Source organism: Nomascus leucogenys, chromosome 15 (genome assembly GCF_006542625.1).
Source record: "Nomascus leucogenys isolate Asia chromosome 15, Asia_NLE_v1, whole genome shotgun sequence".
Classification (NCBI taxonomy): Eukaryota; Metazoa; Chordata; class Mammalia; order Primates; family Hylobatidae; genus Nomascus; species Nomascus leucogenys.
In genome coordinates, this window is record NC_044395.1 from 21,067,378 (window position 1) to 21,094,590 (window position 27,213).

At 39.9% G+C, this 27,213-nt stretch overlaps 1 protein-coding gene and 2 pseudogenes across 1 annotated transcript in view; 2 read left to right on the forward strand and 1 right to left on the reverse strand.

Moving 5' to 3' along the window:
• Nucleotides 1-761: 761 nt before the first annotated feature.
• Nucleotides 762-27,213, forward strand: part of ZW10 (zw10 kinetochore protein) — a 41,235-nt gene continuing 14,783 nt past the window's right edge. The window contains exons 1-8 of the mRNA XM_030829569.1: nucleotides 762-1,005; nucleotides 5,588-5,722; nucleotides 13,646-13,747; nucleotides 13,979-14,056; nucleotides 14,201-14,360; nucleotides 15,846-15,998; nucleotides 16,743-16,934; nucleotides 26,728-26,891. Coding sequence (XP_030685429.1) covers nucleotides 901-1,005; nucleotides 5,588-5,722; nucleotides 13,646-13,747; nucleotides 13,979-14,056; nucleotides 14,201-14,360; nucleotides 15,846-15,998; nucleotides 16,743-16,934; nucleotides 26,728-26,891 — 1,089 coding nt within the window. The 5' untranslated portion in view covers nucleotides 762-900. The remainder of the gene's footprint in view (nucleotides 1,006-5,587; nucleotides 5,723-13,645; nucleotides 13,748-13,978; nucleotides 14,057-14,200; nucleotides 14,361-15,845; nucleotides 15,999-16,742; nucleotides 16,935-26,727; nucleotides 26,892-27,213) is intronic.
• On the reverse strand, nucleotides 4,668-4,898 carry LOC100590998 (annotated as a pseudogene).
• On the forward strand, nucleotides 22,874-24,099 carry LOC115838636 (annotated as a pseudogene).

Consider the following 27,213-nt stretch of genomic DNA (forward strand, 5'->3'; position numbering starts at 1 on the left):
ACTGTGTATGTTTACCATAGAAAAATAGAGAAAGCAAGGGCAGAGAAGAGAATAAACACCATAAATCCACCACCCATAGGATAATTTGATGTCTGTCCTTTACATACATAGTTATCTACTTTTTGTTTTCTGACCAATGGTTATAGACTTAAGTTTTTAAAAAGGAATCATACTATACATAGAATATTGTGAACATCTTTCTGTATGCAATGCATTAAAATAATGAAACCATTTTTAAAAGCTTTTGACACATTTACGTATTTATAATCTGACAGAAAGTACTAAGTATCTTGTTCACACAGGACTAATATTATGTATATCTAAGTAATATAAATATGTAATGTAGGTAATGTAAATGTGTAATGTATCACGTAGATGTAATACATGTACATAGATGCAATTATAAGCAACCTTTTATTTATAATGAAGTGACGCCACTTCTTTACACAACTCCAGAGGGCGCCATTCATAGATTCTGGTGCCACAGCGGCCCAATAAATGTTGAGGAAAAAAGATTGAGATGGGCTCGTTGGCTCTTTCAGTAGATAATTTTACAAGTAAGCCTTTTGAAGTTTAGAAAGGTTCAGTTAGACCTGGTTATTAAAAACGTTTAATTTCCTCCAGTGAAAAACGGGCGGGAAGCGACAAACTTTGAAAACAACTAAGGAAGAAAACGCGTCTGCTTACAGTTTGCCAACTACGGGACACCGTGGAAATCCCACCCCGGGATTGGCGCGGTGCCTGCTGGGAGTTGTAGTGCGACCCTCGCCTTCCGGGCGACGGTCTGAGGCCCGTGAGACTCCGTTTCCCGGCAGGCCTCGCGTCAAGACGGCCGGCGGGACGGGAGCTGCCGCGCTGGCTACGAGAGTGGCCCAGTCAGCGTTGGTTCCCGTCTTGGCCATGGCCTCGTTCGTGACAGAAGTTTTGGCACACTCCGGGAGGCTGGAAAAGGAGGATCTGGGGACCCGGATCAGCCGTCTGACCCGGCGGGTGGAGGAGATCAAGGTGAGAGCGGGGCAGCTGTCTGCTGACTGGAAGGGGACGCCGGCTCCTTGTGTGAAGGGACTGGAGAGAAGAGGAGTCAGGGGCTAAGGGCAGATAGAGTGGGGACCAGCAGAGTGGGACCTGTCGGGGAGATCTAGTTGTGGGGGCTGAATGAGGAGTGGGGGGGCCCAGAGTGTGTGGATTGAGGAGGGATCTTGGAGGGGAGCCCAGACAGGGGCTGGGAACTGAGGAGGCCAGGAGGCCTGGGACTGTGGGGACGAAGAGGCGGTGGCTGGAGAGCACTGGGGAGTGGAGTTATGTTGGGGAGGGGTGTGCCGCGGGAAGAGGGAGACTGAAGAGACCAGCAGAGCGGGAGGAGCAACTGGAAGCTCCGAGGAAGCTAGGGAGCGAGCGCGGGAGAGAAATAGAAAAGACAGGATCCCCCTTCCTCTTCTTCCATCGATGAGTGTTTATTTCCTACACCCACTCCTTGATTTGTTGATGAATAAAATAGCCTGGAGGATTGCATCTTTCTCCTCCCCGACATTAAAAAAAAAACTCCAAACCCTCAGTATGTTTTTATTCTTATCTATCTATCTATCTTTTGAGATGGAGTCTTGCTCTGTCGCTCAGGCTGGAGTGATCTCGGCTCACTGCAACCTCTGCCTCCCGGGTTCAAGCGATTCTCCTGCCTCAGCCTCCCGAGTAGCTGGGATTACAGGCGCGCGCCACCACGCCTGGCTAATTTTTTTTTTTTTTTTTTTTTGTATTTTTAGTAGAGTCGGAGTTTCACCATGTTGGCCAGACTGGTCTTGAACTCTTGACCTCAGGTGATCCACCCGCCTTGGCCTCCCAAAGTGCTGGGATTACAGGCGTGAGCCACCGTCTCCAGCCTCTTAGTGTGTTTTTAAAACTTATTCATCTAAAAGCACATGAAGCTGTGCTGAGTGTCAGTGGTACCTACGTAGACGTTGCTGCCTTGAGGTTGATACAAAAACTGGAAGGACGTAGCCACACACAGTTTTGCTTTGTACTGATATTGTTACCTTGCCAGTATTTGTCCACATCTTCAGTTGCTTTCATTTAAAATTTGTGTATCTGAGTCAAGTAGGGTTTCGAGGGGGCAAGTTTGGCACCCACCATAAGGGCACAGGTATAACTCTTCCTTCCTAACAGCTCTTGATTTTACAAAAGTAGTTTCCTGAATTTTAAGTAGTCATATCCCTGACGTCTCTTCTTTAATATGGCTTTCGGATTTTTCACCACTGTTTAATGTGATGGAAAGAGGACAGGTTTTTAAGTCACTCTAGCATGGCAAGCTACCCTAGCTCCTGTGTGTTCTGGACCCAACATGCCTTTCTTTCCTTTCACTAGTTTCCTTTACCAACTTGAATCTTCAGCCCATGAGAATTACTTTCTCTGCTCTCCTTCCTTTTTTTCAATCCCATATTTTGCTTATGTTGCCATTTTTCCATCTTTACCTGTAGTATTTCCACCCATTTTTCGAGTTCCATTTCAAATGTCTCCTGCATAAAAAAAAAAATCTTTATCTTCCCTCAGGGAGAGGGGATCTCTTTCTCATTTGTGCTCCTGGAAGGCTTTATAACTTTGTTGCTGTATTACATTTTAGTCCTGTATTCTTGTTGCTCAAGTATATAGTATCTTTACTACCTAGGAATTTGAGGGCAAGCATAATTTGTTCTTTTTTTTAATTCATGTATTTATTCCACTGTCAAAATAATAATTTAACAAAATCAGCCAGGAATGGTGGTGCGCACCTGTAATCCCAGCTACTCTGGAGGCTAAGGCAGGAGGATCGCTTGAACCTGGGAGGTTGAGGTTGCAGTGAGCCGAGATTGTGCCACTGCGTTCCAGCCTGAGGGACAGAGTGAGACTCCATCTCAAAAAGAAAAAAAAAATCAATTTAAAGTCATAACATTTTTAAAAGATAAAGGAGAATTTGTGGCACAGCTGCATTAATAAAACAAGACACCAGTCTAAAATGCAACACTAAACAGGTGTTCTCTCTTCCCATGGTGGAATAAATACACACAATTACACATAAAATTTCACTGAAAATATGAGATGAGGCAAATAACCCTTTGAAATGAACCACCCAAGGAATAGAGACAGGCTAAAAATAGTTTCTTTTAAGATTTTACTGCAAGATGGACCCCCCTGCCCCCCTCCAGCCCAGGTAAGTACTAACTCAAACCCTTCATTTTATGTGCATGGCCTTGGCTTCTGTCTTCTTTCCTCAGCCACATCCAAATCCAGAAAGGCTTCTGTACCCTATGCTCAAAAACGCAACCTCGGCCAGGTGTGGTGGCTCACACCTGTAATCCCAGCACTTTGGGAGGCCAAGGTGGGTAGATAACCTGAGGTCAGGAGTTCCAGATCAGCCTGGCCAACATGGTGAAACTTCTTCTCTACTAAAAATACACAAATTAGCCCGGTGTGGTGGTGGGCACCTGTAATCCCAGCTACTCTGGAGGCTGAGGCAGGAGAATTGCTTGAACCCGGGAAGTGGAGATTGCAGTGAGGCGAGATTGCGCCACTGCACTCCAGCCTGGGCGATAGAATGAGACTCTGTCTCAAAAAAAAAAAAAAAAAAAAAAAGCATCCTCAAGTCCCTGACTTGAGGATGTACAGACTGATGTTAATGATCTTGTGTCCAGTGTGCAACCTTCATCTAGAACCTCCAGGGAAATCAGGAGCACAAACACAGAGTGCAGCATCATTTCTTTTTTTTTTTTTTCTTTTTGAGGTGGAGTCTGTCTCGCTCTGTCACCCAGGCTGGAGTGCAGTGGCGAGTTATCGGCTCACTGCAATCTCTGCCTTCTAGGTTCAAGTGATTCTCCTGCCTCAGCCTCCCAAGTAGCTGGGACTACAGGCGCCCACCACCACGCCCGGCTAATTTTTTTGTGTTTTAGTACAGATGGCTTTTCACCATGTTGGCCAGGCTATTCTTGAACTCCTGACCTCAAGTGATCCACCTGCCTTGGCTTCCCAAAGTGCTGGGGTTACAGATGTCAGCCACAATGCCGGGATGCATCATTTCTTTAAACAATGGCTTTAACTGTTGAATGAGCTCTGACAAGCCATATGCATTTCATAAGCAAGCCAAAATACTGTCTTCATATCTGTCTGTTTTTCTTGCAAACATGTGTCATCCAAGTTAAAGAAAAAAAAAAAGTAGACTAGGCACTGTGGCTCACACCTATAATCCCAGCACTTTCGGAGGCTGAGGTGGGCGGATCACCTGAGGTAGGAGTTCGAGAGAAGCCTGGCCAACATGGTGAAACCCTGTCTCTACTAAAAATACAAAAATTAGCTGGGCGTGGTGGCGCATGCCTGTAGTCCCAGCTACTTGGAAGGCTGAGGCAGGAGAATCACTTGTACCCGGGAGGTGGAGGTTGCAGTGAGCCAAGATTCCACCACCGCACTCTAGCCTGGGTGACAGAGTGAGACTCCATCTCAAAAGAAAAAAAAAAAATTAACAGAAACAATGAAAAAGAAAATTCAAAAGGTTTATGCCAAAAAGCAAACCAGTCCTCATTTGTTTTGGCGCTAACTCATTTGTTTTGGGGCTGTGAAGCCATGTAGAGGGTGATCAGGCAGTCTCCCCCCCACAGTCAGCACCATGGTGGTCCAGTATAGCATTTGGTCAGGGAAGCCTCATTTCAGGTGGATGGGCACATCATCAGCTTTCTGGAGAAATTCTGCAGCTCTGGAACTTTGTTTTTCATAGCAAAATTATATGCAACGGAATCAGAGGTCGGCTTAGTTGGTATGGCAAATATGATAGGTGGTGCTTCTGTGGAAGCCACAGGCTTTAATCCCTATGGGGTATAAGCCTCTGAAGTCCATGCTCCCACCAACTTGAACGTGAAGCCACTAAATTTGTTGTACATGATGCCTGGAGTCCAGCTTCCCACATCTACTGCCTGCATGATCGCCCCAGAGAAGGACCCATAATTTATTCTTGTATCTTTCAAGGTGTTGAATAATTCAATACACAGTATTCAGTACTTTGTTTAAGTTGGTTTGCATTAAAGGAGATGATGAAACTCAAATCAATGTAGGGTTTTAAGATCAGGCCATAAAATGTTACAGGCAAGAAAATAGAAATTGAGATATACAGATTATGGATTTAATTTATCCATTTATTTTCTTTTCTATTAGATTTACGATTAAAATTGGTGACCACAGTCTGATATAATTCAATATGAGAACTTCTGGCTCCACCTTTCTTTTTTCCAGCATTTGTACAACTCTTGGGCACTGTTGGGGTTTGGTGATCATTGTCTTCTTTTTTTTTTTTTTTTTTAATTTTTTAATTGACCAGTAATAGTTTTACATACTCTTGGAGTACATAGTGATGTTTGATATTGTTGTCTTCTTTCACCCTAATGTTATAAGACCCCTCATGGTGGGAGAAATGTGTTTTTGAAAGAAACTCATTGGCTTGGAGGGAAAGTGAATGGGTATAGGCAACTGGCAAGAAGGTTCTAACGTGGAAAATGCCTTGTGGAAGATGAATATATTTTTATCAGAGTACTCATTTCACTGTCTTTTATTATAATTCTGTTTTATATTTTAGGGTGAGGTGTGCAATATGATTAGCAAGAAGTACAGTGAATTCCTGCCTAGCATGCAGAGTGCGCAGGGCCTGATTACCCAGGTGGATAAGCTATCTGAAGACATTGACCTGCTGAAATCCAGGATAGAGAGTGAGGTAAGGATAATTTGTTATATTGGATAGGTTTGTAGGGAGGTGGTTCAGCTTCCTGATTCCTAAGACAGCTTAATTGTGTACAACTTTTTAAAACCTCACTTTTCTGATTGGTAAATGGAGATTGAACTAAATGATTGTAGGGTGACTTCAATTCTGAAATAGAAGTATTTTCCAAAAGTGCAATTTAAATAACTAATTTTTTATGGAAGAAAATTTGACCAGGCCCGGTGCATCATGCCTGTAATCGCAGCACTTTGTGGTGGCCAAAGCAAGTGGATCAATCTGTTACATTGTACCTCTGGCACAGTTCAAAAAATATCCCCAGAGTGTATTTGTAATTAATTGATTGATTAGGGAGTCAATATCAATAGTGCAATATTAGACTGTGCTATTAGAAATAAAGTGTCTGGAACAAGACAATAATTGGCTCTCTGTACCTTTTACTGGCCACACCCTGGGTGTTGAAATTTATTTAGTTTTGGTTGTTGTATTTTGAAAGATGGCTCGTCTGGATGAGAAGGTTTAGCCCTGAACACTGTATCATTTGAAGAACTGTGAAATAAACTGAGGATGTTTAGCCTTGGGAAGAAACATTTTCAATATTTGAAGATCTGTCATATGGGAGAAATATTCAAATTTATGGTTCATAATAGAGAATTTTTTCAATAGGTGTATGTTAGAAGTTTATTCAGGCATTTGGTGTATTTATTGTGCACTTAAAAGGTGCCAGGTACTACGATAGTTGCTGAATAAGAATGTTTTTTATTTCAAGGTGTGAATCTCGTGCCTGGTAATAGTGTGACACAGCAATAAATAGGAGTAATACAGTTAGAGAGAGGAGATATAGCTAAGGATGGCTTCCTATAGGAAATGGCATCCAAACCAAGACGGGAAGTGATAGGCAACAGGGGAAGGAAGAGTGTTGTAAGTAGCTATAAGTTTTAGGTAGGCAGAGGCATGGAGGTAATTGAGAGAGGTCACTTTTGGGGAGCTACAAGTATTCCATAAGAGAAATGTGGGAATTTGGTGGGAAGGGACATAAGATGAAATTAGAAGGGTAAGCAAGGACCTTGCATATCAGGTTAGCAGTAACATGATAAAGAGTGTGGACGTTATCTTGATGGCACTGTGGAACCCACAGAGGTTTTTAAGCAAGAGAGTGACATTAGATTTGAATTTCAGGAATCCTATTCTGCTTGCAGTTTGAAGAAAGAACTTGAGGGAAATGAGTCCAGGATATGAGAAGGTAGTTAAAACGTTCAGAGGCAGTTAAAATAATTGAGGAAAAGAAAGGGTGGTGACTTTCCCTAAAGTCAGTGGCAGTGGGAATGGAGAAAAATTGATGGATCCTAGTGACATTTCAGAGAAGATATTTGGGACTTGTTGATGTGGGGAGTGAAGGATATAGGAGTCAAGGATAACTGGGGAACTAGGTCATGGTTTCATTCCATTCACTGACAGAGAATCTAGAGAAAGCAGGTTTTTGTGAGAGATTTGAGGAATTTAAATTTAAGGTGCCTATGGGATATCAAATGGACTTTCACAGGCAATTGGATTATATTAAGGTGAAGGCTAGACTGTTGTAAAAATAAATAAATGAAAAGAGATACCTTGAAATGCAGTGGCTCAAACAAGATCCATTTTTTTTTTTTTAAATCATCGTAGTTTGGTAAGCAGGCTGATTCCACAGTCCAAGGTCCAGCTATTCTAGTATAGTCAAGAATTGAAGGGGATCTAGGATTTTAACTTGCTTGAAAGTCGGTAAGTTAGCCTGCTAAAGTTTCATGGATTCTTTAAAAAAATTTTTTTTGAGACAGATTCTTAATCTGTTGCTCAGGCTGAAGTGTGTGGTGCGATCTAGGCTCACCGCAACCTCTGCCGCCTGGGTTCAAGCAATTCTCCTGCCTCAGCCTCCCAAGTAGTTGGTATTACAGGCATGTGCTACCATGCCTGGCTAATTTTTGTATTTTTAGTAGAGACAGGGTTTCACCATGTTGGCCAGGCTGGTCTCAAACTCCTGGCCTCAAGTGATCCGTCCACCTCAGCATCCCAACGTGCTGGGATTATGGGCGTGAGCCACCGCGCTTGGCCTCATGGATTTTTTTTTTTTAATTTTTAAAAATAAAAAAAAAAAATCTTTTTTTTTTTTTTTTGTGACGGAGTCTCACTCTGTCACCCAGGCTGAAGTACAATGGCGCAATCTCGGCTCACTGCAAGCTCCGCCTCCTGGGTTCACGGCATTCTCTTGCCTCAGCCTCCGGAGTAGCTGGGACTACAGGCGCCCGCCACCATGCTCGGCTAATTTTTTTTAATATTTTTTAGTAGAGACAGGGTTTCACCATGTTAGCCAGGATGGTCTCGATCTCCTGACCTCGTGATCCGCCCGCCTCAGCCTCCCAAAGTGCTGGGATTACAGGCGTGAGCTACCGCGCCCAGCCTAAAAATTCTTATTTTTTATTTTTTTTGAGACTGTTTCACTGTATTGCCCAGGCTGGAGTGGGGTGGCACAGTCAAGGCTCACTGCAGCCTCAACCTCCTGGGCTCATTTGATTCTCTCACCTCACCCTCCCGGGTAGCTGGGACTACAGGTACAAGCCACCATGCCCAGCTAAATTTTTTTGTAGAGACAGGGTCTCACAATGTTGCCCCAGGCTGGTCTCGAACTTCTGGGTTTAAGTGATTCGTCTTCCTCAGCCTCCCAAAGTGCTGGGATTACAGGCTTGAGTTACCGTGCCTGGAAAGTTTCATGGATTTATAGAAGACGTGAGTCTCCTTGGTGAGAGATAAAGGACAGTTTATTACTTATAGCAGTAGCCAGAGTATCAGCATTTTTGCATCAGTTGCCCAGTCCTGCTCCCTGTAGGACATTGTGCAGTAGATTGCTTTATATTAATAGAAAAAGACTCCTGAGTTTAAGGAACCTGAATCTTTTTAATGGGTAGCAAGCATACCTCCCTTTTGCTTTGGAGGGAGACACCATCTCTGTCTTCCAAGGCTGTTTACTCTATAGACATTCTTGAAAAGAAAGCCCAATTACTGTCTTTACTTACAGTAATTGCCTTACTTGTAAGATAGTGCAGAAATGTGAGAGACCTCTAGAGAATTGTCTTCCGAAAGTCTGTAGAACAGCAGCTTTGGCAGTACCTGATAGCTTATTAGAAATGCAGGATCTCAGGCCTCAATCCAGACCCAGCGAATCAGAATCTGCATTTTACTGAGAGTCACTGAGTGATATGTATATGCATTACAGTTTGAGAAGTATTGCTCTTAGGGTTTTGTCATTATTTACATGATTCAATCTGGTCTCTTCTGGTATCCAGGTTATAGCTGGAGATAAAGGGAAAAGAGAGGGCATGTAGGGGGCACGTCTATTTTCTTCAGACTCAGAGTTGGAAGTGGTACACATTACTTCTATTTACATTCCATTGGTAGGATCTTAGACATGGTCTCACCCAACTGTGAAGGAGGCTAAAGTATATAATCTAGTTGGGTGCTATTAATATGGAAAAAAGGAGAATGGATTTTAGTGGACAGTTTCCACATCATCTTACCCATTTACATGTTTGGAGGTGAGGAAAATAATGTGGACTTGAGATAGCAGCACTTAGTAATTGAAGCCATGGGAATGGACAGGATTGCCCTGAAAGAGTATATAAAGCAGGGTTTCTCACCCTTGTCACTATTGATGTTTTGGGCTGGATAATTCTTTGTCATGGAGGTCTGTCCTATACATTGTATTGTGTTAGCAGTATCCCTGGCCTCTGTTCACTAGATGCAAATAGAACTCTCTCATGGTGCCAACCAGTGACAGCCAATGTCTTCAGACATTGCCAGATGTCCCTGGTTGAGGGTGGGGCAAAATCACTTCCTGTTCAAAACCACTGGTTTGGAGTAAGACAATCAGGAAGAAAGGAGTATCGATATATATGGAGTGGTCAGAAAATGAAGCTCCCGAAAGAGTGAAAAAGGAAGGGCTAGAGAACTAAGAGGAAAATCAGTAGAGAATAGTATCATGGAACTAAGGGAAAAGAATGTTTCAGAAGGAAGGAAAGTTAACACAGTACTGTTAAATACATTTCAGTCGACAACAGACCACATATGCAAGTGTGGTCCTGTGAGATTATAGTGGAGCTGAAAAGTTCCTATCACCTATTGATAATCCTGACCTTGTAGGGCTAGGCTAATGTGTGTGTTTGTGTCTTAGTTTTTAACAGGAAAGTTTACAAAGTTAAAACAAAAAATTTAAAAATAGAAAAAAGCTTATAGAAGATGAATTTAAATAAAATATTTTTACTACAAACCACTGCTCAAGGAAATAATAGAGGACACAAACAAATGGAAAAACATTCCATTCTCATGGATGGGAAGAATCAGTATCATGAAAATGGCCATAAGCAATTTATAGATTCAATGCTGTCCCATCAAACTACCATTGACATTCCTCACAGAATTAGAAAAAACTGTTTTAATTTCATATGGAATCAAAGAAGACCCATATAGCCAAGACAATCCTTAACAAAAAGAACAAAGCTGGGGGCATCACACTACCTGACTTCAAGCTATACTACAAGCCTACAGTAACCAAAACAGCATGGTACTGGTACCAAAACAGACATATAGACCAATGGAGCAGAACAGAGGCCTCAGAAATAACACCACGTATCTACAACCATCTGATCTTTGACAAACCTGACAAAAACAAGCAATGGGGAAAGGATCTCCTATTCAGTAAAATGGTGCTGGGAAAACTGGTTAGCCATATGCAGAAAACTGAAACTGGACCCCTTCCTTACACCTTACACAAAAATTAACTTAAGGTGAATTAAGGACTTAAATGTAAAATCCAAAACCATAAAAACCCTAGAAGAAAACCAGGGCAATTCCATTCAGGACATAGGCATGGGCAAAGACTTCATGACAAAAATGCCAAAAGCAACTGTGATAAAAGCCAAAATTGACAAATGGGATCTAATTAAACTAAAAAGCTTCTGCATAGTAAAAGAAACCATCATCAGAGTGAACAGGCAATCTACAGAATGGGAGAAAATTTTTGCAATCTACCCATGTGACAAAGGTCTCATATCCAGAATTTACAAGGAACTTAAACATATTTATAAGAAAAAAGCAACCCCATCAAAAAGTGGACAAAGGATATGAGCAGACACTTCTCAAAAGAAGACATTTATGCAGCCAACAAACATGAAAAAAGGCTCAACATCACTGAATCAGAGAAATGCAAATCAAAACCACAATGAGATACCATCTCATGCAAGTCAGAATGGCGATTATTAAAAAGTAAGGAAACAACAGATGCTGGAGAGGATGTGGAGAAATAGGAAAGTTTTTACACTGTTGGTGGGAATGTAAATTAGTTCAACCATTGTGGAAGACAGTATGGTGATTCCTCAAGGATCTAGAACCAGAAATACCATTTGACACAGCAGTCCTGTTACTGGGTATATACCCAAACGAATATAAATGATTCTACTATAAAGACACATGCACACATATGTTTATTGCAGCACTGTTTACAGTAGCAAAGACATGGAACCAACCGAAATGCCCATCAGTGACAGACTGGATAAAGAAAATGTGGTACATATACACCATGGAATACTACGCAGCCATAAAAAGGAATGAGAGCATGTCCTTTGCAGGGACATGGATGAAGCTGGAAGCCATCATCCTCAGCAAACTAACACAGGAGCAGAAAACTAAACACCGCATGTTCTCAGTCATAAGTGGGAGTTGAACAATGAGAACGCATGGACACAAAGGGGGAACAACACACACCAGGGCCTATTGGGGGATGAGGGGTGAGGGGAGGGAACTTAGAGGACAGGTTAGTAGGTGCAGCAAACCACCGTGGCACATGTATACCTGTGTAACAAACCTGCATGTTCTGCACATGTATCCCTTTTTTTTTTTAGAAGAAATAAAAACATACACAAAATACTTTTCTACAGCATATAGTGTGTTTGCGTTTTAAGCTGTGTTATTACAAGAGTTAAAAAGTTTAGCTGGGTGCAGTGGCTCACACCTATAATCCCAGCATTTTGGGAGGCTGAGGCAGTCGGATCACTTGAGGTCAGGAGTTCGAGACCAGACTGGCCAACATAATAAAACCCCATCTCTACTGAAAATACAAAAATTAGCTGGGCATGGTAGTGGGTGCCTGTAATCCCAGCTACCTGGGTGGCTGAGGCAGGCGAATTGCTTGAACCTGGGAGGTGGAGGTTGCAGTGAGCCGAGATTGCGCCACTGCACTCCAGCTGGGTGACAGAGTGAGACTCCTCAAAAAAAAAAAAAGTTAAAAAGTTTATAAAGTAAAAATGTTACGGTAAGCTAATGTTAATTTATTATTGAAAGAAAATTTTTAAAAATAAATTTAGTGTTACCTAAATGTATAGTGTTTATAAAGTCTGCTGTAGAGTACACTAATGTCCTAGGCCTTCACATTCACTCACCACTCACCCACTGACTCACCCAGAGCAACTCTAGTCCTGCAGCCTCCATTCGTGGTAAGTGCCCTATACAGGTGTACCATTTTTATGCTGTATTTTTACTGTTATGTTTTCTGTGTTTAGATACACAAATATTTACCATTGTGTAAATGGTACAGTAACATGCTGTATGGGTTTATAGCCTAGGAGCAATAGTTTTATATAGCCTAGGTACATAGTAGGACATACCATTTAGGTTTCTGTAAGTACACTCTATAGTGTTTGCATGACATCAAAATGCATGACATCACCTAACTGCATTTCTCAGAATGCGTCCCCATTGTTAGTGACACAACTGTACTAGTAATGTTTGCTTTGGATTTAGCAACGAGGAGTTTAGTGTTTTTTTTTGTTTTTGTTTTTTTGGCAAGAACAGTTAGGAACCAGATCACAGTGAGGTATAGAGTGAATGAGAGGTGAGAATGTAAAGACAATGAATATAGATCACTATTTCAGGAAGCTGTTTGTGAGAGGGAGGAGAAAAATAAAGCAGTTACTGAGCAATAGGGTGGTTGGTGAGGTGGAGGGAATTTTTTCCTAAAGATGGCAGAAATTTTAACATATTTAAATTTGATGGGATAAGCCATGCACTTATAGGCATTTAGTCAATATATATTTCATGAATGAGTGAAGATAAATTAGGGAGAGGTTAATTGTAGATTTTAGGAGAGAGGGAATAATTCATCATGTAAAGTCATTGAGAAGGTGGGACAGAATGAGAGGTAGATTCTGCCTCAATATTAAATCTTTCTGACAAGGTGCAGTGGCCTATGCCTACAATCTCAGCACTTTGGGAGGCCAAGGTGGGCAGATCGCTTGGGTCCAGGAGTTCAAGACCTGTCCACCAGCCTGGACAACATGGCAGAACTCCATCTCTATCAAAAAATACAAAAATTAGCCAAGTGTGGTGGTGTGTGCCTGTAGTTCTGGCTACTCGGCAGGGCTAAGGTGGGAGGATCGCTTGGTTCTAGGGAAGTTGAGGCTGCAGTGAGCTGAGACTGCACCACTGCGCTTCAGCCTGGGCAACAGAGGCCCTGTTTCAATTAAAAAAAAAAAAAATTCCTAATAGAGCTGTCTGACTCTAAAATGAGTTATCACTTGGCAGTGGGGATACCTTTCTAGTAATCCAGGTGGATGAGCTCTCTGATGAAAGATACCTGCTTAAATTAAGAATAGATGGTGACATGAGGATATTTTGTTGAGAGGAATGGGTATTCTTGCAGTAGGATAAGGGTTTGGACTCGTTGGACCTCTCAGTTACCTTTCTAATACATTCTGTGATTTTTATTCCAGTCTTAACTAGCATTTAAATTTCAACATGAATTATGTTGACCTAGTAAAGCTTATTGATTTGCTGTAAATGTTTTATTTCTTAGGTATGGTATAGCTTAAAAGTACTTGTCTTTGATGTGTGAATTAGGTCCGCCGGGATCTTCATGTATCAACCGGTGAATTTACAGACTTAAAGCAGCAGTTGGAAAGAGACTCAGTTGTCCTATGTTTGCTTAAACAGTTGCAAGAGGTCAGTAAACTCAACTTGAACCTTAGTGTTTTGGTGGTGGGAAGGTCTCATTATTCAATGGCTATCTCCTGACTATAATGGGTTTTTTTGTCTTCATATTTTCTTTTTTTTCTTTTCTTTTTTTTTTTAGAGAGGGGGAGGGGGAGGGAAAGTGGGAGCATTTCTTAATATTTTAAAAGCAAACAGACTTGAAATAATAGGATGTATAAAATATTATACTTAACTTTTCAGTTTTCCACTGCTATTGAAGAATATAATTGTGCATTAACAGAGAAGAAATATGTCACTGGTGCTCAGCGTCTGGAAGAGGTACTAAATGCTCTCCCCAAAGCATGAGCAATAAGTGCTCTTCTTGTTTTCAGTAAATTTTGTATTTTTTATCATTATGCAAATATATTCTAATTGCTCTGAGTCCAGATGGAATGTTTAACAGTGATTCCATTTCATTACCAGGCACAGAAATGCTTGAAGTTATTAAAATCCAGAAAATGCTTTGATTTAAAAATATTGAAATCTCTCAGCATGGAGCTCACGATACAGAAACAGAACATACTTTATCACCTTGGAGAAGAGTGGCAGAAGCTGATTGTATGGAAGTTCCCACCGTCAAAAGGTGCTGCTGACCTCAGGTGGACTGCGTTGCTTCATCTGCCTGAACCAGTGTAGTGTCTGAATATACTCTACATTTTTGTATTGGTAGATGAGGGTTCATTCATAATCTTCCATGTCTGTATTGAGTGCTCATGTTAGCAACATGCTTTCTTAGGACCAACTCGTATCTGGGTCCCTAAAGTGCCCTCACCTCGCTTCCCTTACATCCCTCTTAGTTGTCCCGTTCCCTAGAAATGTGAGAAAAGATGATAGGGTAGTTAGGGTCATGTGGTGAGAGTGATAGCAATTTGCGACCACATTAAGTTTCCATTGCCTTGTAGGACGGTCCCGTTCCTGACAGCCCTAATCCTAGCAGTTTATCTTGGCTAGAAAGTGTAAAGGAGCTATCTAGCCATTCTCTCTCTTGCTTAGGAAAGAAGATGGATCAGTAGGCTTGTGGGTAGAGGAGGGGTTTTGCTCAATTTCTTTCCAGTCCTTGGGGAAAATAATGAGCTAGGGAGTGCTTTGCGAGGTGAAGAAATAGGATTACTTCTGTCCTGGCTTGATTTATGCTACTTGGCTCTCAGCCTTTCTGCCTACCTCTGGGTCTTAGCCCTCTTTGGTGTGTTGTTTGCCCTGAGAGTAAAACTTCAGAGGCTGTATTTAAAGGACATGCTATTGTACCTGGTGTATTTTCCAACACTGGATTTTGAAATTTGTTGTATTTCAGGAGAAACTCTCCCCTTTTTCCCTTTCCTATATCCACTTTGGCCTACAAATTCATTATATACATATGTGTGTACATAGACACACATGTGCATATGTGCATGTGTATCAGGTATTTGAAGGGAGTTATCCTGAAAATTTTAGATTCTGTTCTCAAGTAGAATATTAGTTAAGAGAAGAGGACAGGTGTGTTGAATTATTTGTTATAACACACCCTGCTTGTTAAACTTGTTTGGCAGAAAGAACATAGAAATGAAGGTCTGTGAAACTAGGACCTCATTTTTTTTTTTTTTGAAACAGAGTCTCGCTCTGTCGCCCAGGCTGGAGTGCAGTAGCTCAATCATAGTTCACTGCAGTCTCAAACTCCCGGGCTGAAGTGATCCTCCCGCCTCAGCCCCAACTACTTCTCCCACCCTGCCCCCAGTAGCTGTGACCACAGGTGTGTGCTACCACGCCTGACCAATTTTTAAATTTTTGTTAGAGACAGGGTCTCACTACGTTGCCCAGGCTGGCCTTGAACTCCTGGGCTCAAGTGATCCTCCCGCCTTGGCCTCCCAAAGTGCTGGGATTACAGACATGAGCCCCTGCACCTGACCTCACAAAGTCATTTCCTTTTTTAAAGTGATGCCAAGGACATGTATGTCATAATTCATATTTGGTTGTATTAGGAGTATATTGTAACAGAACTGCGATGGAAATATCAGAGAATGAGCTCTGAGGAATAGAAGTGGGAACATCTCATATTGGTGAGACAGCTGATATTTTTCTTCCTTTTTCTTAGATACCAGCAGTTTGGAATCTTACCTACAAACTGAACTTCATTTATACATTGAACAATTGCACAAAGAGGAGAAGACCCCTATGCCACCCATCAGTTCTGTCCTCTTGGCATTTTCTGTTCTTGGAGAACTACACAGCAAGCTTAAATCATTTGGTAAGGCATGCTACTTTGTTTTATTTACACAAAATCTCTTAAGGCCCAGTATTAAAGGGAAGACAGAAAAGATGGTAAAATATTCTCTGGAGAGTATTAATATAGGGTCTGGCCTCTTGATTCATCAAAGAGAGTTGTCCTAAATATTATCCTTTTTATTAAGGGATTGGGTTTTTTTTTTTTTTTTTAACTGTTCCTATTTTATTTGGTTTTTGAATAATTTAAATAAAAATCTGTAGACAGTCTGGGAAACTTCAGTGGTAAAACCTGAACTGCAGAATGGTTGGTGTGTAATGTCATGGTATATGTATTTTGGTTGTTAGGTTCAAAGATTCATTTTTTTTTTTTTGACATGCTTACTTTTTAGAAGTTTTTTTTGTTTTTGTTTTTTTTTGGTTTTTTTTTTTTTTGAGATGGAGTTTTGCTTTTGTCACCCAGGCTGGAGTGCAATGGCATGATCTTAGCTTACTGCAACCTCTACCTCCTGGGTTCAGGCAATTCTCCTGTCTCAGCCTCCCGAGTAGCTGGGATTTACAGGTGCCTGCCACCATGCCCAGCTAATTTTTGTATTTTCAGTAGAGATGGGATCTCACCATGTTGGCCAGGCTGGTCTTGGACTCCTGGCCTCAGATGATCCACCTGCCTTGGCCTCCCAAAGTGCTGGGATTACAGATGTGAGCCACTGTGCCTGGCCTAGAAGTGTCTTATAGTGATTTTTTGATGAATGTTCATATGATTTTTCAGGTCAGATGCTGCTGAAGTATATCCTTAGGCCTCTGGCATCTTGCCCATCCCTTCATGCTGTGATAGAAAGTCAGCCTAACATAGTTATTATTCGTTTTGAATCTATAATGACTAACTTGGAATATCCATCACCGTCTGAAGTTTTTACAAAGATCAGACTGGTACTAGAAGTGCTCCAGAAACAGTTTCTAGGTATGTATCTCCAAGGCAGTGCTTTTATATTTTGGAAAAGTAAATATTGTTTTTAAAAGTAAATATTATTTTAAAGTAGAAATGCCTATAATGTGTGAGAAAGGAGGATCAAAAATGAGTAAATTGTGCCATAGGGGCAAAGGAGTTGCCTTCTTGTTTTTTTTTTGCCTGTTTTGCATTCCTTCTCTGCACTGTATTGACAAGTAGGGCCATCAGTGGTACCCCAGATTCTGTATTTGTAATATTATTTTAGTTGAATTCTAGGATGCACTTCTCTCATTGGACTCCCAGTACCATCACAAATTGGAACTCGTGCCTTAATTATAGGAGAAGAAGAAATGAACCAAGTGTTGTTTTACATATTTCCATGAAAACCCCTATTGATCTGATATAAACAAACTTGGTTTAACATAGGAAATAAATTGTATTTCAGCCTGTTGATCTTTGTGTATTCACACTAGAAACAGCCAGTTTCTGTATTCCTTAAATCATGTTTTTGGTTGTTGTACTATTAAAAGTGAAGTCTCTTGTGTTTTATTTTTTTATTTTTTTTATTTTTTTTATTTTATTTTTTATTTTTTTATTTATTTTTTTATTATTATTATACTTTAGGGTTTTAGGGTACATGTGCACAATGTGCAGGTTTGTTACATATGTATCCATGTGCCATGTTGATTTCCTGCACCCATTAACTCGTCATTTAGCATTAGGTGTATCTCCTAATGCTGTCCCTCCCCCCTCCCCCCACCCCACAACAGTCCCCGGAGTGTGATGTTCCCCTTCCTGTGTCCATGAGTTCTCATTGTTCAATTCCCACCTATGAGTGAGAACATGCGGTGTTTGGTTTTTTGTCCTTGCGATAGTTTACTGAGAATGATGTTTTCCAGTTTCATCCATGTCCCTACAAAGGACACGAACTCATCATTTTTTATGGCTGCATAGTATTCCATGGTGTATATGTGCCACATTTTCTTAATCCAGTCTATTGTTGTTGGACATTTGGGTTGGTTCCAACTCTTTGCTATTGTGAATAGTGCCGCAATAAACATACGTGTGCATGTGTCTTTATAGCAGCATGATTTATAGTCCTTTGTCTTGTGTTTTAATACTGCTTTTTTTTTTTTTTTTTTTTAAGTCTATTTGACTTACCTTCTACGTGCTTTTCTCAGCTGTCATATTGAATAGCCTGGCTAACCATTTTTACTGTGGCTAAAGTAAAAAAGAAATGCTCCTATTGTTTGTGGGCCTTCCTGGCAGTCATATACTGTATATTTATGTATAAATAATCTATATGTAAAGCAAGGACTTTTCTATAGTTTTGGTGAGAGCAGAGAAGAAAAAATCCTAAGGCTTGTGTAAACTTCAGAAATCCAAGGTAGTTTTTCTTATTCCCAGAGCCTTCTGTTAGGGAGGAATACAATTTTATTTTCATTAGATATAAATTAAGTTGTAAACAAAGCATCCAAAGATTAGAAGGAATTGGAGAGATGATTTGGTCCAAATATCTCAGATGCCTGAATCTCCTCTGTAATATTCCATCAATTGGTCAGATAGCCAATCTGAACATTTTTAGTGAGAGAGAACTTGAGGCATTTTATCCTGCCCCTGGGCAGTTCTGAGTACCAGGCAGGTTTTTGTTTTGTTTTTTAAAACTCAACATCTTATCTGTACGCTTAAATAGTACTACGAAAATGCCAGTTTTGCAAATTAAATCTTTAGGGTAGTTATTTTAAAAGTTTGTCACAATATACTACCCTGTAATGTCTACTTTATTGGTGCTGTTTCTATGGTGTGGAGCCATGTAGAATGAGTCTAATTCCTATTACAGATGATGGATTTTCAAATTCTTTACAGTTGCTGTTATTTCCCCTATATCTTATCACCAGTGTAAACATTTTTATTTTTTGAATGACATAGTTTTACATTCTCCTGATCTTCATTGCTCTTCTGGTATTGGCAGGTTTGGTTTTTCCTGAAGCCTCTCTTATCTTGCAGATGGCCTTCTTGATGTGTCTTTGCATGGCTTTTTCTCTGTGCATTTGCATCCTCATGTCTCTTCCTCTTCTTATAAAGACACCAGTTGTATTGGATCGGGACTCTACCCTTATGACCTCATGTAACCTTAATTATCTCCTTAAAGGGACTACTAGCATACCTCAGAGATATTGCAGGTTTGGTTTTAGACCACTGCAATAAAGTAAGTATCCCAATAAAGTGAGTCCCACAAATTTTTTGATTTCCCAGTGCATATAAAAGTTATAGTTACGATGTACTGTTGTCTATTAAGTGTGATATAGCATTATGTCTAAAAAGTGTACATACCTTAATTTAAAAATATATTATTATTAAAAAGTGCTAACGATCATCTGAGCCTTCAGTGAGTCATAATCTTTTTGTTGGTGAAGGGTCTTGCCTCAATGTTGATGGCTGCTGACTGATCAGTATGGTGGTTGCTGAAGGTTGGATGGCTGCATCAATTTCTTAAGACAACAATGAAGCTTGCCTCATCAATTGACTTCCCTTCTTGAAAGATTTCTCAGTAACATGCAGTGCTGTTTGATAGCATTTTGTCCCTAGTAGAACTTTTTTCAAAATTGGAGTCAATCTTCTCGCTCTGCCACTGCTTTATCAACTAAATTTATGGACTGTTCTAAATCCTTTGTTGTCATTTAAACAGTGTTCACAGCATCTTCACCAGCAGTAGATTCTGTCTCAAGAAACCACTTTCCTTGTTCATCCACTAGAAACAACTCCGCATACATTCGGGTTTTATCATGAGACTGCAGCAATTTAATTATATCTTCAGGCTCTATTTCTGATTCTAGTTCTCTTGCCATTTCTAGTACATTGGCAGTTCCTTCTTTAACTGAAGTCCTAAACCCCTCAAAGTCATGAGGGTTGGAATCAACTTCTTCCAAACTCCTGTTAATTTTGCTATTTTGACCTCCTCCCATGAATCATGAATGCTTTTAATGACATATAGAGTGGTGAATCCTTTCTAGAAGATTTTCATTTTATTTTGCTCAGATCCATGAGAGGAATCACTGTGGCAGCTATAATTTTATTTCTTGAATAATAAGACTTGAAAGTCAAAATTACTCCTTGATTCATGGGCTACAGATTGATGGTGTGTTAACAGGCATCAAAACACATCAATCTCCTTGTTTATCTCCATCAGAGTTCTTGGGCGACCAGGTGCATTGCCAGTAAGCAGTAATATTTTGAAAGAAATCTTTTTTTCTGAGCAGTAGGTCTCAACAGAGACCTTAAAATATTCAGTAAACCATGCTATTGGCTGGGCATGGTAGCTCACACCTGTAATCCAAGAGCTTTGGAAGGCCACGGTAAGAGAATTGCTTGAGGCCAGGAGTTTGAGACCAGCCTGGGTAACATAGTGATACCTGGCCTCTACTAAAAAAATAAAAAGTTAGCCAGGTATAGTGGCATGTGCTACTTGGGAAGCTGAGGCAGGAGGATCAATTGAGCCCAGTTGGAGGCTGCAGTGAGCTGTGTTCACGTCATTGCACTCCTGGGTAACAGAGCAAGAGTCTGTCTCAAAAAACAAAATAAGACATGCTGTTTTTGAGAAATATCCTGAAAAACCATGCTGTTGTAGATGTGTTGCCATCCAGGCTTTATCCTATCTCTAGAGCAAAAGCAGAATAGATTTAGCATAATTCTTAAGGGCCCTGGGAATTTTTTTTGAGACGGAGTCTCACTCTGTTTCCCAGGCTGGAGTATAGTGGCATGATCTCGGCTCACTGCAACCTCTGCCTCCTGGGCTCAAGTGATTCTCGTGCCTTAGCCTCTCGAGTAGCTGGGATTACAGGCATGCGCTACCATGCCCAGCTAATTTTTGTAATTTTAGTAGAGACTGGGTTTCACTATGCTGCCCAGGCTGATCTCGAGCTCCTGGCCTCAAGCAGTCCACCTGCCTTGGCCTCCCAAAGTGCTAGGATTACAGGTGTGAGCCACCGCACTGGGCCTGGCGCTAGGATTTTTGGAACGGCTGATGAACATGGTTTCATCTTAAAGTAACCAGCAGCATTAGTCCCTAACAAGAGGGTCAGCCTGTTGTTTGAAGCTTTGAAGCCAAGTATTGACTTCTGTCTAGCAGTAAAAGTTCAAGATGGCATATTCTTCCAATAGAAGGCTATTTTGTCTACACTAAAAATCTATTGTTTAGTATAGAGAGAGACCTTTGTCGGTTATCTTAGCTAGGTCTGCTGGATAACTTGCTGTAGCTTTTCCACTGGCACTTGCTGCTTCACCTTGAGCTTTTGTATTATGGAGACAGCTTCTTTTCTTCAAACTCATGAACCAAACTCTGCTAGCTTCAGCCTTTTCTTCTGCAGCTTCCTCACCTCTCTGAGCCTTCATAGAATTGAAGAGAGTTAAGGCCTTGCTCTGGATTAGGTTTTGGCTTTTAGAAAATGTCGTGGTGGGTTTGAGCTTCTACAGAGACCACTTAGACTTTCTCCATAAGTTGCCAGGCACAGTGGCTCATGCCTGTAATCCCAGCACTCTGGGAGGCCGGGGCAGATGGATCACTTGAGGTCAGGAGTTCAAGACCAGCCTGGCCAACATGGTGAAACCCTGTCTCTACTAAAAATACAAAAATTAGCTGGCATGGTGGCACCCATCTGTAATCCAAGCTGCTCAGGAGGCTGAGGTGAGAGAATTGCTTGGATCCAGGAGGTGGAGGGTGCAGTGAGCTGAGATCATGCATGCCATTGCACTCCAGCCTGGGTGACAGAGCAAGATTTTATCTCAAAAAAAACAAAACAAAACAAAAAACAAAACATTCTCCATAAATAAGATTGTTTTACTTTATAATCCATGTGTTCACTAATACACTTTTAATACACTTTTCATTTCCTTCAAGAGCTTTTCCAACCAACTCAGGAACAGAAAACCAAATACTGCATGTCCTCACTTACAAGTGGGAGCTAAGTGATGAACACACATGACACATATTGGGGAACAACACACACTGGGGCCTATTGGAGGGTGGGGGGTGGGGGGAGGACAAGGATCAGGAAAATAACTAATGGGTACTAGGCCTAATACCTGGCTGATGCAATAATCTATACAACAAACCCCCATGACACAAGTTTACTTATATAACAAACCTGCACATGTACTCCTGAACTTAATATAAAAGTTAAAAAAAAAGTAAAGGTAAATACATAAGTAAATAAAAGTAATGTTTACACTAAAAAAACCCAGTGTTTTCCTTTGAATTCAAAACTTGGCTAACTGGTGCAAGAGGCCTAGTTTTTGACTTCTCTGAGCCTTTGACATGCCTTCATCACTAAGTTTTATCTTTTCTAGCTTTTGACATAAAGTGAGAGATGTGTGACTCTTTCACTTGAACACGTATAAGCCATTGTAGGGTTATTAGTTGGTCTAATTTGAGTATTGTGTCTCAGGGAATAGGGAAACCCTAGGAGATAGAGACATGAGTGGAAAGGGTGGGGGTATGAGGGAAAGGGGTGGCTGGTTAGTGGAGTAGTCAGAACACACACATTTGTTAAGTTCACTGTCTTACATGAGTGGTTCATGGCATCTCAAAACAATTGCAATAGTAACGTCAAATCATGAAAAAGTTTGAAATACTGTGAGAATTGCCAAAATGTGACACAGATATATGAAGTGAGCGCATGCTCTTGGACAAAATGGTGCTCATAGACTTGCTTAATGTAGGGTTGCCACAAATCTTCAATTTGAAAAAAAAACCCCAAAAACCAGTATCTGTGAAGCACATTAAAGCAAAACACAGTAAAATGAAGTATGCCTGTATATCCAAATCTAGTCACATTGGGGGCTAGGGCTTCAACGTATGAATTTGGGCAGGGACACAATTCAATCCATAACAGTTGTATGTATATATATATTTGGCAAATACACACACACACATACACACACACATCTTGTTCATGTGCAGTGTGATGTAAGTACGAAAACAAAAGTTTTTTGCCATTTTTTTATCTTTGATTATTTGAATATTTGGCAAGCATTTCTTTTGTTTTAACAAAGCCTTGAAGATAAGAATGTAGTAAATGTTTCTAAAACCCTTCAAGATTCAACTAATGAGCATTGGCAAAGAACCTAAGTTCATCATATTTATTGTCTTCTGTTTCTTTCAACAGTTCCATTAACCAGTAATAATTTATAGTATTTGCATATATGTAAACTGAATGCTTTTAACAGTGTTCATTAAACTTTTTATAGAGTATGTTTCAGATAAAAAACTGAACACAAGTATCTATCACGTGATGGAGTGAAGCAATAAGGGAATCATTAGTCTTTTCTTTTTTTTTTTTTTTGAGATGGAGTCTCGCTCTGTCACCCAGGCTGGAGTGCAGTGGCACAATCTCAGCTCACTGCAACCTCCACCTCCTGGGTTCAAGCAATTCTCCTGCCTCAGCCTCCTGAGTAGCTGGGATTACAGGTGCGTGCCACCACGTCTGGCTGATTTTTGTGTTTTTAATAGAGTTGGGGTTTCACCATGTTGGTCAGACTGGTCTCGAACTTTTGACCTTGTAATCTTCCCGCCTTGGCTCCCAAAGTGCTGGGATTATAGGCGTGAGCCACTGCGCCCCGCCAGTCTTTTGTTTTAATAAATCTGGATTTTTTTTCCCCTAACATAGAACTAGAACACTATTCATTGTAATAAAAATTAATTTTTTCATATCTTGCTGAAATTCTTTGACAAATGTGAAAGATTAAAAATACCTATGTAAAACAGACAAAAACTGTGCAGTGAGATTGATTTTTTAGGCTGTGAATTGATAATATTTCTTTGCAAATTTGGAAGTCCCTTTAGAAAAAAATGTATCAAAAGTATGATTTAAAGCTAAAGAAAAGTATTTGGACTTTTTATCTCATCGCACTCCTGAGAGCAAGATAGGTCACCAGCAGCTGTACTGGAGCCACTAGTGAAAATTCGGCCAGGATTCTCGCTTTTGTCGTGTCTGCTCAAGCCAGCATGGTCTGATCCAGAAATATAGCCTCAATATGTGCCGCCAGTGTCTCCGTCAGTATGCGAAGGATATTGATTTCATTAAGTTGGACTAAGTGATCTTCCTTGAAAGGATTATCCAAGGCATCTACCTAATGAAAAACCACAATGGCTCTTTGTGCATAAAATAAACACTAAAAAAAAAAAAAAAGTATTTGCAGTTTTCCAGAAATTGAATCAATTGATCTTTGATATTGTTAGAAAGATATTATGTTTTATGGACAGTATTCTGTGGTTGCTTCATTGAAAGTGTTTTACATTTTAAAAAACATGTCTTTTCTTTGTAATTTTTAAGAAAATTAAAAAAAGCCAAGATCACTTCTTTTGCCATCTCCCCATTTAAAAAGGATTTTCTTTTTTGTGCAAGAATCCACGTTATTTTATAGCTGGTGAAAGTTAGAAGTTCAGGTCCTGTTAAAATCACACTTTGTATTGGACATTTAATTCTGATTTCAGGTGACTAATTTTGTCAATTCTTTTTTCACAGGAAGCATCAAATTCCTAATGTATTTGCTGAAAATGTCCCTTAATATTGTTCACTTTATTGTCTTAAAAAATGTTTTGTAGCCAGGCGCGGTGGCTCATGCCTGTAATCCCAGCACTTTGGGAGGCCAAGGCGGGTGGATCACCTGAGGTCAGAAGTTCAAGACCAGCCTGGTCAACATGGTGAAACCCCATCTCTACTAAATATACAAAAATTAGCTGGGCGTGGTGGCGGGCGCCTGTAACCCCAGTTACTTAGGAAGCTGAGGAAGGAGAATGGCTTGAACCCGGGAGGCAGAGGTTGCAGTGAGCCGAGATCGCACCATTGCTCTCCAGCCAGGGCAACAAGAGTAAAACTTCATCTCAAAAAAAAAAAAAAAGAAAAAAATGTTTTGTATACAACAAGCAAGCAGCTTTTTTTGTTTTGCCATGTTGTAGCAAATTGCAGCTGCCATTGATTGTGAAATTTGTGACATACTTTCTTCTAGTCTTTTTTACCTTTGCTCTTTCAGTGGTACTACCAGCTTCTCCATCTTTACTTGACTTTATCAATAGTATGCTTTGTTTTAAATTTAAAAATTTGTACATATTTTCTTAATCTAGAAAAAGAATAATACCATAACTAAAATAAGTATTTCAATTTAACTACCTATTACAATTTATGTAGGTATCACCATAACTTGCGCTGTATGCATAAAATATTCAAATAAACACATTACAATGTTATATTAGTGCATGGAGGAAAAGAACTGTGATAGGATCAGTCTGGAGAAAAAAATCATGTTGGGATCAGTCTGTTGACACTGACTGGTTTGGCAATGTATTATATGAAATACTAGAAATGACATTTGTGCCTGCTGAGTGCTTGACAATACAACAGTAATATTTTATGTGATGCAGTGGTTGCAGTTAAATGTAGTTCTATCAAAACAATGAAATTGTGTTTAATGGAAAAGTATTTTATACTGCTGCTTTAAAAATTTTTTTCCATTCAAAAATTACAGAGGTCTCCTGCCTCCACTCAATTTTCTACAGTGTTAACATCTTAAATATAATATAGTAATATATGGTGCAGTATAGTGCAATATCAAAACCAGGAAATTGACATTGGTACAATTCATAGAGTTTATTTAGATTTCACCAGTTTTACATGCTCATGTGTGTGTTTCTGTAGTTCTGTGCAATTTTTTCATATGTGTAAATTCTTGTAACTACCACTACAATCAAGATACAGAACTGTTCCAAAACCACAGAGCTCCTTTGTGCTGCCCCTTTATAAGCACACACCCCTGCTTCTATTTTTAAACTTAAATTTCAGTTAATCAAAACTTTAAAAAGTTGAATTTCTCAGTCACACTAGCCACATTTTAAGTGTTTAGTAGCAAAATGTGGTTGGTGGCTATCTTATTGGACAATGCAGACTAGACTTTAGATGTTGTGAGGTATCTTAAAGGCTTTGAGATAATATGTTCACTTTCTTCTAAGGAGTGTGTGTGTGTGTGTGTGTGTGTGTGTGTTTGTGTTTAAAGAGATGTGATCTTGTTATGTTGCCCAGGCTGGATTTGAACTCCTAGGCTCAAGTGATCCTCCCACCTCAGCCTCCTGAATGGCTTTGTCACTGTGCCCTGCTCTTCTAAGGCTCTTAATCCCCTAAGTCTTCCTTTGTGAATCAGAACTAGGTTCATAACAGCTAGTCTTTTTTATGAGTCCTCTTCCTTCTACATTGGCGCCTGGTTCTTAACTATTATTTAATTGATTAATAGGATATTCTAAACAACATCCTCAATATGTGTTAGAAAAATGCACCATAACATATACTGTAGAGGAGGTATTGAAATATTCGTTTTATAAACTAGTTATGTTTTACTGTAAAGTACAAACACTCAGATTCTATGCAGAGATGAAAAAAGTACGTTTATTCATTATTAAATAAGTGAGATTTTATTCTAAACTAGTTTCAAGTTAGAATGCAGAACTTCTGAGTGCTTGTCATACAATCAAATCAGCAGCTTAGCACTAGATGATTATAATGTAGATGGCTTAATACCTCATTGTTACAGAGTACAGGCAGTAATATAGTACAGACAATTCATTTGAGCAGTGAAAATAAAATAATAATAATTGTGTGTCATGATTTGTCCCACGCAATCAGTTGAGAAGGCTGTAGAATTACCTGTGCTGTTTTCTTCCCCATCATCTTAAAATTAAAGAATTCTAGAAAACCTAAGAATATTCCAGGACTGGGAATGGTTTCTTGTTTAAAACTTCTTTTTTTAAAAAATTCAGATTTTCCACTTGACACTGACCTGGAAAATGAAAAAACATCTACTGTCCCATTGGCTGAGATGCTTGGAGACATGATCTGGGAGGACTTGTCTGAGTGCCTCATCAAAAACTGTTTGGTTTATTCGATTCCAACAAATAGCAGCAAATTACAGCAATATGAAGAGGTAAAGAGCCGAGATAGCACAGAAGGTTTTAAGACACTGTTGATTCTTATTGCTGTCTTTTGTTTTTCCATGGAGATAGTTTGTTCTTTAGTTATACCTTTAAGTAAATTGTTAATAAGGAATAGAGACAAATTCCATGTAACTTCATTTTTTTTTGGCTTCTTACCTCTTTAGCTGCAGATGTTTGTTTTCTTATTAAATATATTTTATGTTCACTTATACTTATATCAGCTATAATAGCTATTGTGTGACATTTTACTTTTTGCTTCTTTTTAGTGTTTCCTTGAATGCCAAAATAAGTATATTTATTTTAAAGATCTTT